At 43.4% G+C, this 17326-nt stretch overlaps 1 protein-coding gene across 1 annotated transcript in view; it reads left to right on the top strand.

Moving 5' to 3' along the window:
* Positions 1–17326, top strand: part of szt2 (SZT2 subunit of KICSTOR complex) — a 293641-nt gene that overhangs the window by 236062 nt on the left and 40253 nt on the right. Inside the window, exons 60-64 of the mRNA XM_085978227.1 lie at positions 9789–10059; positions 11198–11277; positions 11576–11701; positions 14747–14949; positions 16443–16518. Coding sequence (XP_085834353.1) covers positions 9789–10059; positions 11198–11277; positions 11576–11701; positions 14747–14949; positions 16443–16518 — 756 coding nt within the window. The remainder of the gene's footprint in view (positions 1–9788; positions 10060–11197; positions 11278–11575; positions 11702–14746; positions 14950–16442; positions 16519–17326) is intronic.

The following is a 17326-nucleotide window of genomic DNA, read 5'->3' as shown; positions in this document are numbered from 1 at the left end:
CACAGAAGGCAGTTGAGGCCAATTCATTAAATATATTCAAGAAGGAGTTAGATATATTTCTTAAGGCTAAAGGGATCAAGGGATATGGGGAGAAAGCAGGGACCGGGTACTGAATTTGGATGATCAGCCATGATCTCATTGAATGGCGGAGCAGGCTCGAGGGGCCGAATGACCTACTCCTGCTCCTATCTTCTATGTTTCTATGTGATAGGATAGAAGGCCGAAGAGCTTAAGAGACATTAAGAGATATTCAAGGCAAAAGGAGATGGTAATGGGACAGGTTAAGAAACAAAGGATGGCTCTAGATGGAGTGTAAATTGCACTGGTAGAATGAAAGACAGCTGCCATGTGGGAGAAGAAAAAAAAACAGACAAAGAGCGTTGATAAAAAAAAAATATATATATATGATGGGTGCTGAGGTTATGATCTGAAATTGTTGAACTCTATGTTGAGTTCAGAAAGCTGTAAAGTGCCTAATCGAAAGATGAGGTACTGTTCCTCGAGCTTATGCTGAGCTTCCATGGAACAATGCAAGAGGCCGAGGACGGTGAGGTCCGAGTGGGAATGGAGCGGTAAATTAAACTGACAGGCGACCGGAAGCTCGGGGTCCCCCTTACGGACTGAATGGTGGTGTCCCACAAAGCGGTCACCCAATCTGCGTTTGGTCTCCCCAGTGTAGAGGAGACCACATCGTGAGCAGCGAATACAGTATACTAAATTGCAAGAAGTACAAGTAAATCGCTGTTTCACCTGGAAGGGGTGTTTGGGGTCCTGGACAGTGGGAAGGGGGAAGGTATAAGGGCATGTGTTGCATCTCCTGCGCTTGCACGGGAAGGTGCCGGGCGAAGGGGAAGGGGTGTTGGGGGTGATAGAGGAGTGGACTAGGGTGTCGCGGAGGGAGCGGTCCCTACGGAATGCTGAAAGGGGAGGTGAGGGGAAGATGCGTTTGGTTGTGGGATCACGCTGGAGATGGCGGAGGATGATCTGTTGAATGTGGAGGCTGGTGGGGTGAAAGGTGAGGACAATGTACCGGGAAAAAAAGGTGAGGGAGGGGACCTGAGTAGGACTGGAACAAAGAGTGTTCCACATATCCCACGAAATGGCAGGCATAGCTAGAACCCATGCGGGGTCCCATAGCAACACCTTTGATTTGGAGGAAGTGAGTGGAGTCAAAGGAGAAGTTGTTCAATGTGAGAACGAGTTCAGCCAGGCGGAGGAGGGTGGTGGTGGATAGGGACTGGTTGGGCCTCTGTTCAAGGAAGAAGCGGAGCGCCCTCAGGCCATCCTGGTGGGGGATGGAGGTGTAGAGGGATTGGACGTCCATAGTGAAAAGGAGGCGGTTGGGGCCAGGAAACTGTTAAAGTGGCGGAGGGCGTCGGAAGAGTCGCGGATGTAGGTGGGAAGAGACTGGACAAGGGGAGAAAAAATAGAGTCGAGATAGGAAGAGATAAGTTCCATGGGGCAAGAACAGGCTGAAACGATGGGTCTACCAGGGCAGTCCTGTTTGTGGATCTTGGGAAGGAGGTAGAAGCGGGCTGTGCAGGATTGGGGGACTATGAGGTTGGCGGCCGTGGGGGCAAGATCTCCAGAGGAGATGAGGTCAGTGACAGTCTTGGAAACGGTGGCTTGATGTTTGGTAGTGGGGTCATGGTCCAGGTGGAGGTAGGAGGAGGTGTCGGAGAGTTGGCGTTCAGCTTCCGCTAGGTAGAGGTCGGTTCGCCAAACAACAACAGCACCACCCTTGTCAGCAGGTTTAATGACAATGTTAGGGTTGGATCTGAGAGAATGGAGTGCTGCAAGTTCAGAGGGAGGTAGGTTGGAGTGAGTGAAGGGAGCAGAGAAATGGAGACGGCCGTTGTCACTCCGGCAGTTTGCAATGAAAAGATCTAGAGAGGGTAAGAGGCCAGAGGGAGTGGTCCAGGTAGAACGAGAATTCTGAAAGCGGGAGAAAGGGTCTATTAAGGGGCTATTAAGATATGTTCTGTTATAAGAACATAAGAAATAGGAGCAGGAGTAGGCCATTTGGCCCTTCGTAAGATCATGGCTTATCTTCTACCTCATCTCCACTTTCCTGCACTATCCCCATATCCCTTGATTCCCTTAATATTCAAAAATCTATCGATCTCTGTCTTGAATATACTCAACGACTGCGCCTCCACAGCCCTCTGGGGTAGAGAATTCCAAAGATTCACCACCCTCTGAGTGAAGAAATTTCTCCTTATCTCAGTCTTAAATGGCCGACCCCTTATTCTGAGACTGTGACCCCTGGTTCTAGACTCCCCAGCCAGGGGAAACATCCTCCCTGCATCTACCCTGTCAAGCCCTGTAAGAGTTTTGTATGTTTCAATGAGATCACCTCTCATTCTTCTAAACTCTAGAGAATATAGGCCTAGTCTACTCAGTCTCTCCTCATAGGACAATCCCCCCATCCCAGGAATCAGTCTGGTGAACCTTCGTTGCACTCCCTCTATGGCAAGTATATCCTTCCTTAGGTAAGGAGACCAAAACTGTACACAATACTCCAGGTGTGGTCTCACCAGGGCCCTATATAATTGCAGTTATGCATGGGACTGGACCTGTCCCTGTCTTTGGAATACCCAATGCTGAAAACCAGATCATTTTTATAACATTGTCATTCATGTGGCTGAGCACATGTAACTTATGTGCTCTGGATTGGCACTTTGTATAAAGCTCCCATCTGCTACTTAGTTCTCCTTTTCTTTTAGTTTCTGCCTTAGATATGGAAAAGTAACTTAAACTTACTGGGCCAGAAATTCGTGACCAAATGCGTGAGTACGGTCTGGGTACTCACGCATCTGGCAGTTGGAAATGCCGGCGTTCAGCATGCACAGCGCATGCGGGGAACGCCGGCATTTCCAGACCTCGGAACGAAGGGGTTCATAGGCACAGCGCGTGCGACTGCACAGGCAGCGTTTGCGCAGTGAACTTCGTAGATTTCATTCATGGATTCAGTGAGGGCAAGTCCTTACAAGTTACACTTGAAAAAAGCATGTGTAAAGTTGTTCCAAGGCTGCGGAGGAAGATATATTTTATCGTGGAGCTTCTGAAAGGCAATATTTTTGTTTGGGAAAGGGAGGGAAGTTATTTTAAGAAATTTTAAGTAAGTTTTAAAGTTTAAATTTTTTTTTTTAAACGGGTTTTCAGAACGGTAGGTAGAAGGAGCAATTGTGGCTGTGTGAATTGAATGTGAAAATGAGTGTTCTAAAATGAGTAATGTAACATTTCCAGCACTTTTAAGAAAGAAACTTTTCATCAGTAATAAGTAATTATGTATGTATGTCCGCATATATTCCTTTACGTATATGTATGTATGTTTTATATTCCTTTACTTATGTGTATGAATGTATGTTTTTAATTATGATTTTCCAATAAGTTACTTTCTCTGAAAGTCATAATTAAATAATACATTCATACACATAAGTAAAGGAATATATACATAACACGCAAAGGAATATATACAGACATACATACTTTCAGAAGCTCCACGATAAGAAATATCTTCCTCCGCAGCCTCTGGAGCAACTGTACCCATGCTTTTTTCATGTGTAAGTTGTAAGGACTTGACCTCACTGAAAGCATGAATGAAAGCGGCGAATTTTACTGCGCACGCGCTGCCTGTGCAGTCGCACGCGTTCTGCCTCTGAACCCCTTCGTTCAGAGGACAGGAAATGCCGGTTTTCCCCACATGCACTGTGCATGCTGAAAACCGGCATTTCCTCCGGCCAGATGCGTAAGTACCCCGACCGTACTCGCGCATTTGGAAGGGAATTACTGGGCCAACATTTTACATGTCAATAAAATGAAAAATTTAACAATTGCACGATTTGCCCCCTCGCATCTGCGACTGAGGGTCCAAGGAGGTGCATTGCGCAAGAGGTCATCGTCGTACGTATCCTCACACTGTTCCCTTTCGGGAACTGTATGAAGTGGTGGAAGGATTTATGGCCGTGATTAACGCTCATTCCGTGACCATAACCATCTTTGAACCAGCCATTAGGGTGGTTAGTCCTATGGCGTGAGGGTTTTACGGGCTCCCACAACCCATCTGAGGGGGGGGGGGGGCCACCCACACCCACGGACGCAAGTATCCCGCTGGATGTCCACCCAGAATTTATAGTTTGAGCTCCGACTCCACTTGCCGGGACTGTCTGGAGTGGGGTTCGAAACCCTACTCCTTCTGGCCCAGCGGCGGGGATGCTTACTGCTACGCAAAAGGCCCACTCCGCACAAAAGGTGACACCCATACGTTTCCTGCGCCTTTTCCCTCCCCGTGACTGGAGCCCTATGCTGCCACTTGAAAGACCAAGCTATTATCTGCCCTTTTTGCGGCGCCTTTGACTTCTCATTACCAATGATGAGCAGGCGCTGCGCCTCCACCTCCTTGAGGAGATTGCTGAGGTCATCATCAGTTCAATTGTGAGTTCTTTTAATGCTGTGAATTGTGCTCATTCCAGCCATTTCACGTTGCTAATCGGATTGGGCCTTTGGCATAGCGGTAGGATCCCCGCCGCTGGGCCAGATCAGAGTAGGGTTTCGAACCCCGCTCCAGACAGTCCCGGCAAGTGGAGTCGGAGCTCCGGCTCTAAATTCTGGGTTGACATCCAGTGGGATATTTGCGTCCGTGGGTGTGGGTGGCCCCCCCTCCTTGTATAGCTTGTGGGAGCCCGTAAAACCCTCCCGCCATAGGACTAACCGCCCTAATGGCTGGTTCAAAGATGGTTACGGTCACGGAATGAGCGTTAATCATGGCCATAAATCCTTCCACCACGTCATACAGTTCCCCAAAGTGAACAGTGTGAAGACACGTATGACGACGACATTGCTAAATAAATAAATGGAATTAAAAAAAATCTTTTAGGGCTTTTAAAAGTCTTTAAATTGCTTTAATTCTGTTTAAAACTACTTCAGATTCTTCAAAATAATGTAAACGTTTTTAAAAGTTTATAAAAGTTACCAAAAGCTTCAAAAAACTTCCAAAAACCTATTTAAACTGCTGCTTTGCATGTAAAAATGCTTAGCAGCTTGGCAGAAACATTGGGGGCGTGTCCTGTTAAACTGAGACCTCAAGGGGCGTGTCTCAGTTGCACAGCGCGCTCCAGGCTTCGCGCTGGCTGCACTCCTGGGCGGCGTGACGTCAGACGCTGCCCGGGATTCTTCAGATTCAAAATGGAATTCCAGGCGTCCCTGGAGGTGATCGGCAGGCGCGTCGGGTAAGTGCAAATCGGGACCTTGCACGCGCGGCAAGCCCCGTTCACGAATTTCTGGCCCACTAACTCAAATTTGCATCATAAAATAGACCTGTAAAATATTGTTGGGGAGGGGAATTGAAACATCATCATTAGGTAATTTGCATCAAGGCTCTCTTAAGTTACAGCAAATTCCTCTGAACTGTGAGCCATAATGATGTGCTGGAACAGATGGCATGCCTTTTGAAGCATGCAATTTTGATAGTAATTTAATAATCTGTTGTGCAAAGGAACTGTGTTGCTTTCTAAAATTGGTCAGAATTCTGCAGGTACTTTCCCTGAAGGGGGTAGCAGGGCAACTGAGCATGCTGATAACTACCATTGCTGTGCATAGGCACTCCAAGCATTGATCAACGTGACAGTAACTTGCCATGGCAACCAGCTGTTCGGTGCTGTCGGCATACATTAGGGACGGTCTCTGAACGTTAACAGGTAAATGGGAAAAATCCTTGCCATAGTTGACCAGCTGTTCAGAAATGTCATTGCATATCAGGGACACGGGCTGAACAATAACAAGGACCGTGATTGTGACCTTGCCAGTCTACGGAATTCTGTACCAATACGTTATGTCATATCCTTTTGGCAGGCTGGTACAATTTTTATCATACATACACAAACAAACCTTTTTTTTCCCCCACCTAAAGCCACAACATTTTTATTCTGTACTGTTAGCCAATTTATCAATGACACATAATGACAATTCATTCCACATTATTTGTGTGAACTGACCTCTTATCCAGCAAGAATCCAACTGAATACCATGAGAAAGGCTCTAGGGAGCCCACATTTCTCACACATTTTGTAATCCACAATGAATAGCAATGACAGCCAAAGGATGAGGTGGATTGCAATGCACTGATCCCTGCTAAATTGTAACTACACTCAGCTAACTGATTAGTACCAGAATTTCATGTCAGAATCCTGCTGCGGTTCTTCCTTAAGGATATTTCTTGGGCTGTCTCTTTTCACGCACTGCGAGTTATATGCCAGCTTTAAATTGTGTGCAAACTACAGGAAACATTGCCAACCACTGAAAGTTTCACTGAGTGCCTCTGGTACCTCCTGCTAAACAATTTCACAGCCTGCCAATCCTGAGAGTTATTAGCAAAAGGACAAAGAAACAGATAGCAGAAACTCTGAACATTATGGGCACATGTGGCTGTCGCAAACTCTAGAGCAGAAGCAGATAGTAGATGAGGACAAGATACACCTCCCTCTCCTCAGCTGGCTCAAGAAATCTCTAATCTGCTACAAGACCCAGGAGTCCCACATGTTCTCCAAGGTTCTCTTCTAACACAAACAATTCTTTAACTTCTTCCCATCCTACTTGCCATGTTAAACCAGGAGACGGGCAGAGTAGTCCTGGCCCCTTACTGGCTGAGAAAACTGTGGGTTTCAGAGTTTCTGATGCTCCCGGTGGCGCAACCTCTCAGAATACTTGAAGTGTTATCTCAAAAATGAAGGAAATTTTAGATCCTGCCCATCCACAGTAACAGTGGAGGACTAGGCTGACTGCACTTCTGCTCGGGTTGCTGACTGAAGTGCCCAGAAACTTAAAAATGTAAACAAGCCCCAAAAGTGTTGTATTTAAAATGCGAGCCCACTGACTAGTGACTTGAAAGAAAGACTTGCATTTATATAGTGCCTTTCACAACCACCGGACGTCCCAAAGCGCTTTACAGCCAATGAAGTACTTTTGAAGTGTAGTCACTGTTGTAATGTAGGAAACCTGGCAGCTAATTTGCACACCGCAAGCTCCCACAAACAGCAGTGTGATAATGACCAGATTATCTGTTTTTGTTATATTGATTGAGGGATAAATATTGACCAGGACATCGGGGATAACTCCCCTGCTATTCTTCGGAATAGTGCCATGGGATCTTTTACGTCCGCCTGAGAGAGCAGACGGGGCCTCAGTTTAACGTCTCATCCGAAAGACGGCACCTCCGACAGTGCAGCACTGGAGTGTCAGCCCAGATTTTTGTATTCTGGAGTGGAACTTGAAACAGAGGCGAGAGTGCTACCCACTGATCCTCAGCTGACACTTGGGTCACTAATATAATACATCTTGCAAATCATTCACACAAAATCTGTACAACTGTCGGTGATGAATGATTATGGCGTCAGTCTCTGGACATGGACCTTATCATTTGTGAAGTAACACACTTTAATTGCACATTGGGAGTAGGGGAAGGAGGAGGTAAATACTGAGGTCTTGGTCTGATGGGGTGTATGTATTTTGACCAGATTGTTTGTTAGAATAATTTAGTAGTTCCTGGATATGTACAGCCTGTATAAAGTGTGTGCTTGGAGGTCTGTTAGGCTGTGACAAATACACAGGTGGTTGTCCCAATTTTTTAGTTCACCCGATTGAACTGTATGCACAAGCCATCGATAGGCACTAGGTTAGGGTTGACTCCACTCTTATCAGGTGTGGCTGATAGAAGATATATAGTGCTGGTGCATGATCTAGAATATGAGCTGGTAGAAAATGGTTATGGCCACATAACCAATGGTGCGCAGACAGCATGCACCCCAACTGGGAGGCCAGAGGCTCACTGGAAATTGGGCCGCGGGCCTCATTTCAATAATTTAAGTGAACTGCCGGCCCCTGTCGCACCTCAAGGCAGCTTCCCCATTGCCTATTGATCAATGGCGGGCCACTTGCCTCGCTGTCGGCGGCCTTTAGGTAAGTGCCGGGTGGAGGAGGATCAGGAATGGCAGAGGGGCCGATCGCAGGCGCTTGGGAGGTGCTGTTGGTGCCGGGAGGAGAACTGCTCCTCCTGGCTCCATGTCAAACTTTCAAAGAAATGAACATAACCTTTTGATGGCAGCCTCCTGCTCGGCTGCATCTATGCCAGAAAAACCTGAGCCGGCGCCTGCTCCATTCAGGGAAGGCCCTCTTTCCCTGAGGGGTCCTAAAACAGGTGTTCGGCTCCTGGTTAACACATGGAAGGGGCCCAACGCCTACTTTAGGTGACTGCCCTGGATGCCTGAACATCGTCCAAAGCCAATATGGTGTCTGTTTTTTAGGCTATGCCCTGCGAAATTGGTCATTTTTGCTCCTGTTTTCTGTCTGGAAGTTTTTCTGCAGCTTTTGGCGTGTGCAATATACTCATGATTTTAAATGCCATGTGAATGCTAAATACTGGATCTTAAAAATTACAATTAAGAGAGCATGTGAAAAGTAAGTATCTTCATGTGTCATTGGATTCTGTGAACAAAATCAAAATCCTGCTGCTAATTTTTGTCAGAAAACCTCTGAGGGTCCTGGAAGGGTTAGTGTTCTGTGTGACTATATTGAAAAGTACCTAATGCACATTTTGAGGCAATTGCTGGTTTGAACTGCAATCAGAAACTCTTAAGCGAAGCAGCATGTTGCTGGGGTATAAAAGGGTGTCAGTCTCTCTGGCATCCCACACAACAGGATGCCTTTGGGCAACTGTTGTACAATATGCTAATCTTCGTGATCACCCTGCGGCAAGTAGTATTCATAAGAGAGTTCACGTCACGGTACTGGGCACCCCCAGAGACAAATTTGCTTTCAATTTGTTCCAACCCAGACCGTGCACAAAGTGAAGCATAAGGATTAAAATGTAGGGCAGTCCTCTGGCCGGTGTTCAGGCATCTATTCAATAGAAAACATGAGTATTACTGCTGGTTCGTATTAAGAATCTGAACACTGATAAGTGGTATTGATTTACACAACCTAGATATAGGTGGAACAAGAGGGATACCTAAAGCAATAGCCTTGTATCATAAAACAGTTTTAATCTTCCAAGTTATGTGCTAACATTTGTACTTGCAATGAATATTCACCCGTGGGCTTTTCAGTAAGGGCCATTTTTTCCTAAGATGTCAAATTAAACTTTTCCTATTTGCAATATGAAGGGTCATCTTGGGCCCACAAACTTTGTATATAGGTTGTAATCTTCAAAGAATCAAGTTTCATAAAAGATGATCATAACTGAGTGCTTGAAAAGGTATTGAAGCTGTGAAAAACACCAGTATAATAATACTAATTTTATGATGGTTTTTCTTTTTATATTTATTTTATTGTTTGTATCTCTCTCTCATCAGGCAGCTCTTGCCAACTCTAGCTGGAAAATGCAGGCTGTTAGCAAGCTGTGATTAGTTGGTTGGAGCTCTGAGGGCCAGATTGGTTCAGTCCTCTCCTCCTCACTGAAGTGGAGGGGTTTGCTGGCTTGAAGTGGAGGGGTTTGCTGGCTTGAAGTGATCCATTCCGGGGTTTAGCCACAAGAGTAGGCTAAGTTCTTCTCCCATTAACTTACACACCTGGAGTTGGCACATGACCAACACTATTAGTGCTAACGAAGCTTTCAATGAATTAGAATCATTTCTGACCACCTGTTAATTGGTTTTACAATTACAGTAGAGCAGAAATTACGTATCCACATTGTAAAAGACGATGCGCATTAGTAATTTCTACTGAAGTGTAATTCTCAGTCTATTACTGGAACAATTTCTCTTCTGTTCCTCATCACCCCTCTGTCCACACAGGAAGCGAATCCATTCCTTCAATCCACACTGGAAGCTGATTCACTGATCAAGAGCCCAACCCCGCCACCAAGTAAAGAACAGGGACGGCTGAGCTCAACAAACCGGAGTCTTCAACCTCTTCACTTCCCGCCAGAGATTGTCCCGTTTGATGAGGCACTGCGTGACATCACTGTGCCTAAAGCGATGCGGCAGTCACATGATGTGGGGCTGTCTGACCCGGTCTCCCGTCACGGCGCACAGTTCCTAGAAATCAAAAACCTGGAGCGGAGAGGTGAGGGAGACATGGAGAGCACTTATTTGTCCAATATTGCTCATTAATGTAGCCTGCATGTTCCATTACGCTTGTGCTTGCAGCTGGTCTACAATCAATTTAACATATTGAGTATATTACACAGCTATTTTGCATGTGAGAAATAAAGAGAAGCACTTTTTGTTTACGAGTGAGACTGACCTGATAACCTACAAGCAACCAAGTTATGCTTTTTCATGTAAATAGAAATAAAAATTCCTCCTCATCCATTCAAATTTTCATACAATGAATAGTTGTTGAACCCTTGAAGGTGTTGAAGACTATTGGAACAATCTTCCTTTAAAATGTTGCATCACTCAGGGCATGACTGTCACTCCTGTTTGTTTCTGTGTATGTCTGAGTGATAAGTGTGTGTGTGTGTGTGTGTAACATTTCATTCTGAGTGTATGTCACTTCATTTCCTCAAGTCATTCACAGTAGTCTCACTGTTGTCAGCACACCAGAACAGAAGTTGCTGAAACATTGTTTTCCCTAGCTGTTACCTGAGTCACGTGTCTCTTTCACAAGGGTTTTTTGTGAAATCTTTTATTATTTTTTTTCTGCAAGTTTCAAACTTTGCAAAGTCTGTGGCACCCTGCTTCTGATCCTGGAATGCACTTGCCATTTTTTCAGGTTCAGTGGAGAGAGTAAACTACCAGTACACAGTTGTCACAGTAAGTCCATACTGGGAGCTTTTATCAGATGTAATACTTTCATGTCTATCTTTATCTACACATTTAGCTCAACGGAGCTTCTTTTTGGGTATTACACAGTGCAGAGTTTAGCAAGTGCAGACATTTTAAGGTAGCTTATAAGAGAGATCCCGTACATAGGGTAGGTAATCTAATGTCCTGACTCACTGCAATCTTCACATGGTTGGTTTTGTAAATTTAATTTAATGAAGCTGTGTCAGTGGCACCAAGGTGCACATTATGTTATTATTTTATGCGGTACTGCTGAGCTGGGTAGTGCATGAGTGAGCCCTGCTGATATGTGAGCGAGTGCTGCACTATTCAGCTGAGCTGTGTAATGTGTGAAGTGAGTTCTGTACAGGATGCTACGAGCAGTGCATTTTCTCATGCATTAAGCCAAAAGTGTGACCTGATTGTTTCTCTTTCAGAGATGGAGAAACAGATGAAAATTGAGAACCTCTTTGTGACATGGCAGCAACGTTCTGCCCAGTCCAACATGCCCATCACAGTAAGTAACATTCTGGCACACTGAGGGAAATGACTCATTGTCCTCTTTATTATATGGACTTTAAAGCCCACCTCTTGTAAGATTTAATCTAGCAGTATTTGGGTGAACCTATAGTTAAAGTGTTGTGACTGGTACTTTTTCCGGTCCATTTGTCTGTGATACAACAATAAAAGGCATGCTAGTTAAATAAAACCACACTGATAGTATAGTGTCTCCCTGTACATTTTCTGGTCATAAACAATTAAGCTCTGAACTGGGAAGTAAATGTGGTAACCTTTCAATGCGTTCTCTTATTTAGGTTGGTGACCTGGACACTCTGAAACAGTCTTCACGTCTTGTTCACTACTGTGCCACTCCACTGCTGTTTGATCCCATCTTCAGACAGCAAATCCAGGCAGAGCAGCAGGTTGGATCTGAGGGAAAGGTAGGTTGGTGATGCATGTGGTTTAAACAGGGGGGTGCCATTTAGGACATTTGGAATCAGAGCTGGTGACCAGTTCAAATTTGGTCTCAAATGAATGGAAAGTGGGAAAATACAGTCCTTAAGAATAGAAGGGAGGTCAGGAAAGGAATCGGAGACAGGGAGGCAGTGCAAGATTAAAGGATGTGGAGCAAAAACGAGTCTGAAGGATTGGGTAGGAAGTCTGAGGAACAATACAGGAAAGTTGGAATGGGATAGTGAATGTTGGAATGGGGTGAAGGGGAGGCCGCTCAATGTGCTGCATAGCATTTTTAAAAAACTGACCTTGTCGGGGTAAAACAAGCTAATTGTGCACAAGAGGTCAGTCATGTCATGCCTAAGAACAAGTCACAATCTGTTGGAAATCAGCAGTTCGTTGAAGCAAAACATGAGCCTCAAGCACTGCAGAGAGCGAATGAGCATCTGCCAATTCATAAGTTCCATCTAAAATAAACAGATCCTGGTGCTCTCCAGCCAAGAGAGCAGTGTCAGTTGAACCTATCCTATAGCGTTAATTCTTATTGAGGACTGCAGGAGAATGCCCGTTCCTTGAATCAAATTGAACATCATCAACTTGCTGTGAATTTAGAAATGCTTCGGAGGTTCCAACTATTTCTTTAATTATTCCCCATGTGACCATCTCCATATGAGCTACAGATGACCGAATTCTTAAAATCCTAATGCTTAAATACCCTCACCACTTCTATCTCTGCAACTTCCTCCTGCAACACCTGCCCCAAGAACCATTCGCTCCCCCGACTCGGGCCTCTTGCACATCTCCGCCACCCTTCTTCCCACCATTGGCAACCGTGCCGTCAGCTGTCTGGGCTCCGCGCTCTGGAATTCCCTCTCAAAACTCCTCAATCTCTCCCACTCTTTTTCCTCTAAAACACACCTCCTTGACTCCTCTTAATACCTATTTCTTCAGCTTGGCATCCATTTTTTGTCTGATTACCCGTGAAGCACCTTGGGACATTTTTCCATGTTGGAGGCGTTCTATAAATGCAAATTATTGTGGTTGTTGCATAATTGATTTAATTCCTTATGCAAAAAAATTAATTGGACCCTCCATACCCTTCTGTACTCCATAATTATTTTGTTGTCTCAAATATGGCAAAATTACAAGTGTTTTTTACATCCAGGATGTTTACGTAGGTAAGAACCAATAATATCCCAAACTCTGTTCCCTACGGTACTTCATTCAGTTTCTGTCTCTTACCCCCACCCACCTCACAGTACAACTAAACACTTCGCAAGTTTCTTTTTTTTAATTTCTTATCCAGTTTCAGGTTCTATATGAATTTTAGTCTAATTAGTGGGCTCTTCTGTGAGAATTTATCAAAGGGTTTGTGGAAGCCAAAGTAAACTACATTCCATCATCTACTTTATTTGTAGCAGCCTCAAAAAAGCCAAGAAAATTTGTCAAGGACGACCATCCCCATCTAAATTGATTTTGACTTTCCTTCATTAAATTATTGCTGAGTATATCTCATCCATCATAGTTTCTATTATTTAGCCTACCACTGATACAATACTATTGATGTTTGGCTAATGTCGTTTTCTGGGTCAGGTTTGACATTTTGAAATGTATAGAATAATCATAATGTTACAGTAATTGGATAGCAAGCCTCCTCCTCGAGAAAATAGTCATTGTCAATGCTCAAAGGTTTAATGGAAATTATTTTTTTCCTTTAAATGTTCAGATGAATCAGAAGGAACAAGCTCATAATGTTATAAAATTAGTTTCTGTCTACATTTGTTATGTATTTGTGAGGTAAAGCAACTGAAATAGAAAGGTTTCAAATCAGGATCGCTCTTTCTTTGGATCTTTATAAACAGGTATTATGCCAAAGGTGGCAAAAGTTGCACCCATGTTCAAAATGAGGAAATGGATAAGTTAAGAAGTTGTAACTTTTCTTACCTGGTTTGTGGTAAAAGGTCTAGATTAAATAATACAGGATGAAATTACTGAACATTTAGAAAGGCACATGGACCAACCAGGGATAGTTACCATGGATTTATAAAGGCAGGTTGTGACTGCTTGATTATTTTTTAGGGAAATTCAGTGTACATCGTTGAAGAAAATAAATAAAGAACTTCAATTTATATAGAGCTTTTCATATCTTTCGGGAAACCCAACGCGCTGTACAACCAATGAATTACTTTTAAAATGTAGATTTTCTGAAGGTTTTTGATAAGGTGCCACATAAGAGACTTGTTGCAGAAATGAAGATGGTATTGAAGAGAATGCAGTTGCATAGATAGAGTTGCTATGGGGACGGAAAGCAGAAAATAAGGGTAATGGATGATTTCTGGATTGGCTGGATTTGGGCAGTCTATTCCTAATGGGAATTCTTTAGTTTTCCATTTATATGACCGATTTGGACATAGGCACAAGAAGAATTGTATTGATGTTTGTTGATACTAAATTAGAGGGAAGATTGAGGGAGGATATAGACTAGTTAGTGGAGTGAGCAGATATGTGGCAGATGCAGTTCAATGCAGAGAAATGTGGAGTAGTACATTTTGGGTGTCAGACTTGGCTCAGAACGTCGAAGGTTCAAGCCCCATTCTAAAGACTTGAGTAGATAATCTAGGCTAATGGTTCTGTGCAGTACTGATGGAGTACTGCACTGTCGGAGGTGCTGTATTTCAGATCAGACATTTAACCAAGAAAAGCAGGAGCGTTCTCCTGGTTTCCTGGCCAATATTTATCTTGGACCAACATCACTAAAACAGATTATTTGGTCATTAATCTCATTGTTGTTTGTGGGACTTGCTGTGTGCAAATTGACTGTTGTGTTCCCCAACATTACAACAGTGACTACACTTCAAAAGCACTTCATTGGCTGTGAAGTGCTTTGTCACATTTTGAGGTTGAGAAAGGCAGTATATAAATGCAAGTTTTTTTCTTTCCTAAATGTTTATGTCCATTTTAATGTAGAGATGAACTGCAATTATTTTTTCTTGCTGTCCCATTTTCTGAGACTTCTGACCCTCTCTCCACAGAAGCGCCATCGTTCTAATGATTCAACAGCATCAGGGAGAGACCGGAGTCACAGCTGTGATTCTGTGGAAACAATGCCTTTTAAACTGAAAGAGGAGCAGTGGCTGGGAGAGATCTCCAATGCATTCATGCAGCAGTACATCCAGTACCTACAGAGCATGGGCTTTATCCTGGTGCAGGTCCGCCCACCTTCTCCTACTAGGAGGTAAGAAGAACAACAGTTGAATGCAAGGTAGCAGAATTGTCACCTTTGCTTTCTCTGTACAAGCCATGCAATTGAAACCGTGCAGTTACTACTGTCTCAGAATGACCCATATAATTGAATCTGATGTATTTTTGTTTTCCCATGATGCTAATATAACCTTTAAATGGAAGAAAGTGTCGGCATTTCCTTGCAGTAAACCACACTGATACCGTGATGTGACCTAATTAATACTGTATCTATCCTCATAATATACAGAAGTTGGTGAACATCCTCACAGTGCATTGCACTAAAATAAATCCTGTAATTTATTTTTAAAAAGTGTTGGGTAATTCCATAAACTAAGTGATAAATATCCTCAGGGCAAACTGAAAGAAAGCCTTTTTTCACTGGCACATCCTGTCTCATAATCACATTTTCACCACACGATGGAAATGCAAGCTAAATGCCAAAATGTGGATGGTTATCTTATGCTTTCGTTACTAACAGTAAAATGGGATGATTGGTGTGGAATATAGAAAGCCTTAATGGTAAGACAGATAAGAGAAGAAACAAATCAACTAACTGCTGCTTTGATCACTATTTTCAGCCCATCTATATACAAAATAGTAACTCGACTGGGACACCATCAGAGTTCTAGGAATAGTGTAAGCTAATGTCTGTTAGTTTATAGACCTCATTTGTGTTACAGAATTGTTGGCCACGATTCTAGATTGCAACACAGTGCCTAAATAGTGTTTCCATCATTTCAACTCCAAAATGCTATTGCCATTGTTAACTGTTTCCGCCATACACCACCTATTGTAAAATCCTGTATGTTACATGTTCTCTAATATATGTTAATATCCTTTAACTGTAGGGACAGGATTTTTATACTAGTACCTCTGGGTTTTGGAATTGAAATAACAACTTCCAAATAGAGTGGAAGACTTTTACTAGACTTTACCATATGTGTTTGCAAGCTACCTTTTTAAAAGTATGAATGAGTTTACGTTAGTCGATCTAGTAGTGATGGAATTCATAATACTTCCACTGATATTCTACACAAGCTGATGTGGCTCCCTAATAACCTGATTGATTCTGATTTACTAGACCAGGACACTCGCTGGATACCCAATTTATGCCCAATGGTTCTGTTGCCTTACTGTAGCTTTCCTGATGGTCACAGTGCACTGTCTCCCCACGGTGGCAAGCCCAATCATCAGGCAAGACTCCTGCCTACTGCACTGCTAATGCTTCCCTTTGCCCCCTTCCCACCAACATTATGCTGTGTTATGATAAGACGTACTGCACACTTGCCGATGGGCCAAACTCAGTCTTACTGCAGCAGCTCAACCCGCTCCCCCAAATGTTGCAAGCCAGTTACTTTTCCTAACAATCACCTTCCACTGTCACTAATCAGAAAATCTGACTGTTGGACCGCAGCATCCAGTTCCACTGATCACTTCATTTTAACATTCATACCCTGACCATATTTGTGGGTTTATTTCTTTCAGTTTGGGGCGGACCCGGCCACTGGACTCGCGATCTATAACTTCTATTCACAAGCAGAAAAGTGATGACAGTCCAAAGGTGAGCAGTCAAGAGTGTTTAGAGACTAGTTCATGGGGAAAAGCTGAGTCCTTATCCATGCAGTCCAGAAATTACTGCGATATCAGTGAACGAATGCTCGAAGCGTCGTAGAACATCGCCTGTTCTCTATTTCAAAGCAGGCGTTCACCTTTTATTGTAAATAGGTTAACATTTCCAGTAAAATAGCAGACAGAGAAATACTGTAGCATAAGAGTTCATAAAATGTTAATTTGCTAATGTTGCCAACAGTCATTTTTAGGCTTCTATGCAATATTTAAAATAACCTTCAGTTATTTGATTCCCAGACACTTTGTGAGCCATCAGTTTGATTTTATAGTTGGGTTTCTTAAATTGCAATTTGGTGACACATGACTTTTCTGTATTATTGTCAGGACTCCATGGCGCAGATTGTGCAATGGCGGCTGGGAATCCTTTTCATCACTTTGCACAGCATGTGATCCTCCAACTGGCTTTATAGGCCAGCCTAAGAGAATGCATGTGTTGAAACAAAAATAATGTATGCAAATTAACAGGAAAGATGACTGTAATTGAGGCATTTACAACACTTCAGTAGGACAAGAAGCACTTAAAAAATGAAGTGGCATGAAGAGATATTCTTGCAATGCCAACTTTCACTGCAGCTCAAGACATTTAAGTGCTAGTTGCAGAGTTCTGTCATGGTCATAGCATCATTAAAATTAATGATGGTGGCTGGTTTCAGTGCATATTTTTGGTAGAAGCATGTCAGATAGATAAGTAGACAACAGAAGTGGACTGCCCACACCTGCCATTATGCCACCAATCATAT

The sequence above is a fragment of the Somniosus microcephalus genome, chromosome 3 (genome assembly GCF_052327205.1).
Source record: "Somniosus microcephalus isolate GS21.2 chromosome 3, FLI_Smic_1.0, whole genome shotgun sequence".
NCBI classification, from domain to species: Eukaryota; Metazoa; Chordata; class Chondrichthyes; order Squaliformes; family Somniosidae; genus Somniosus; species Somniosus microcephalus.
The sequence above is the reverse complement of the archived record's forward strand: the minus strand, read 5'-3'. Positions and strand labels throughout refer to the sequence as shown.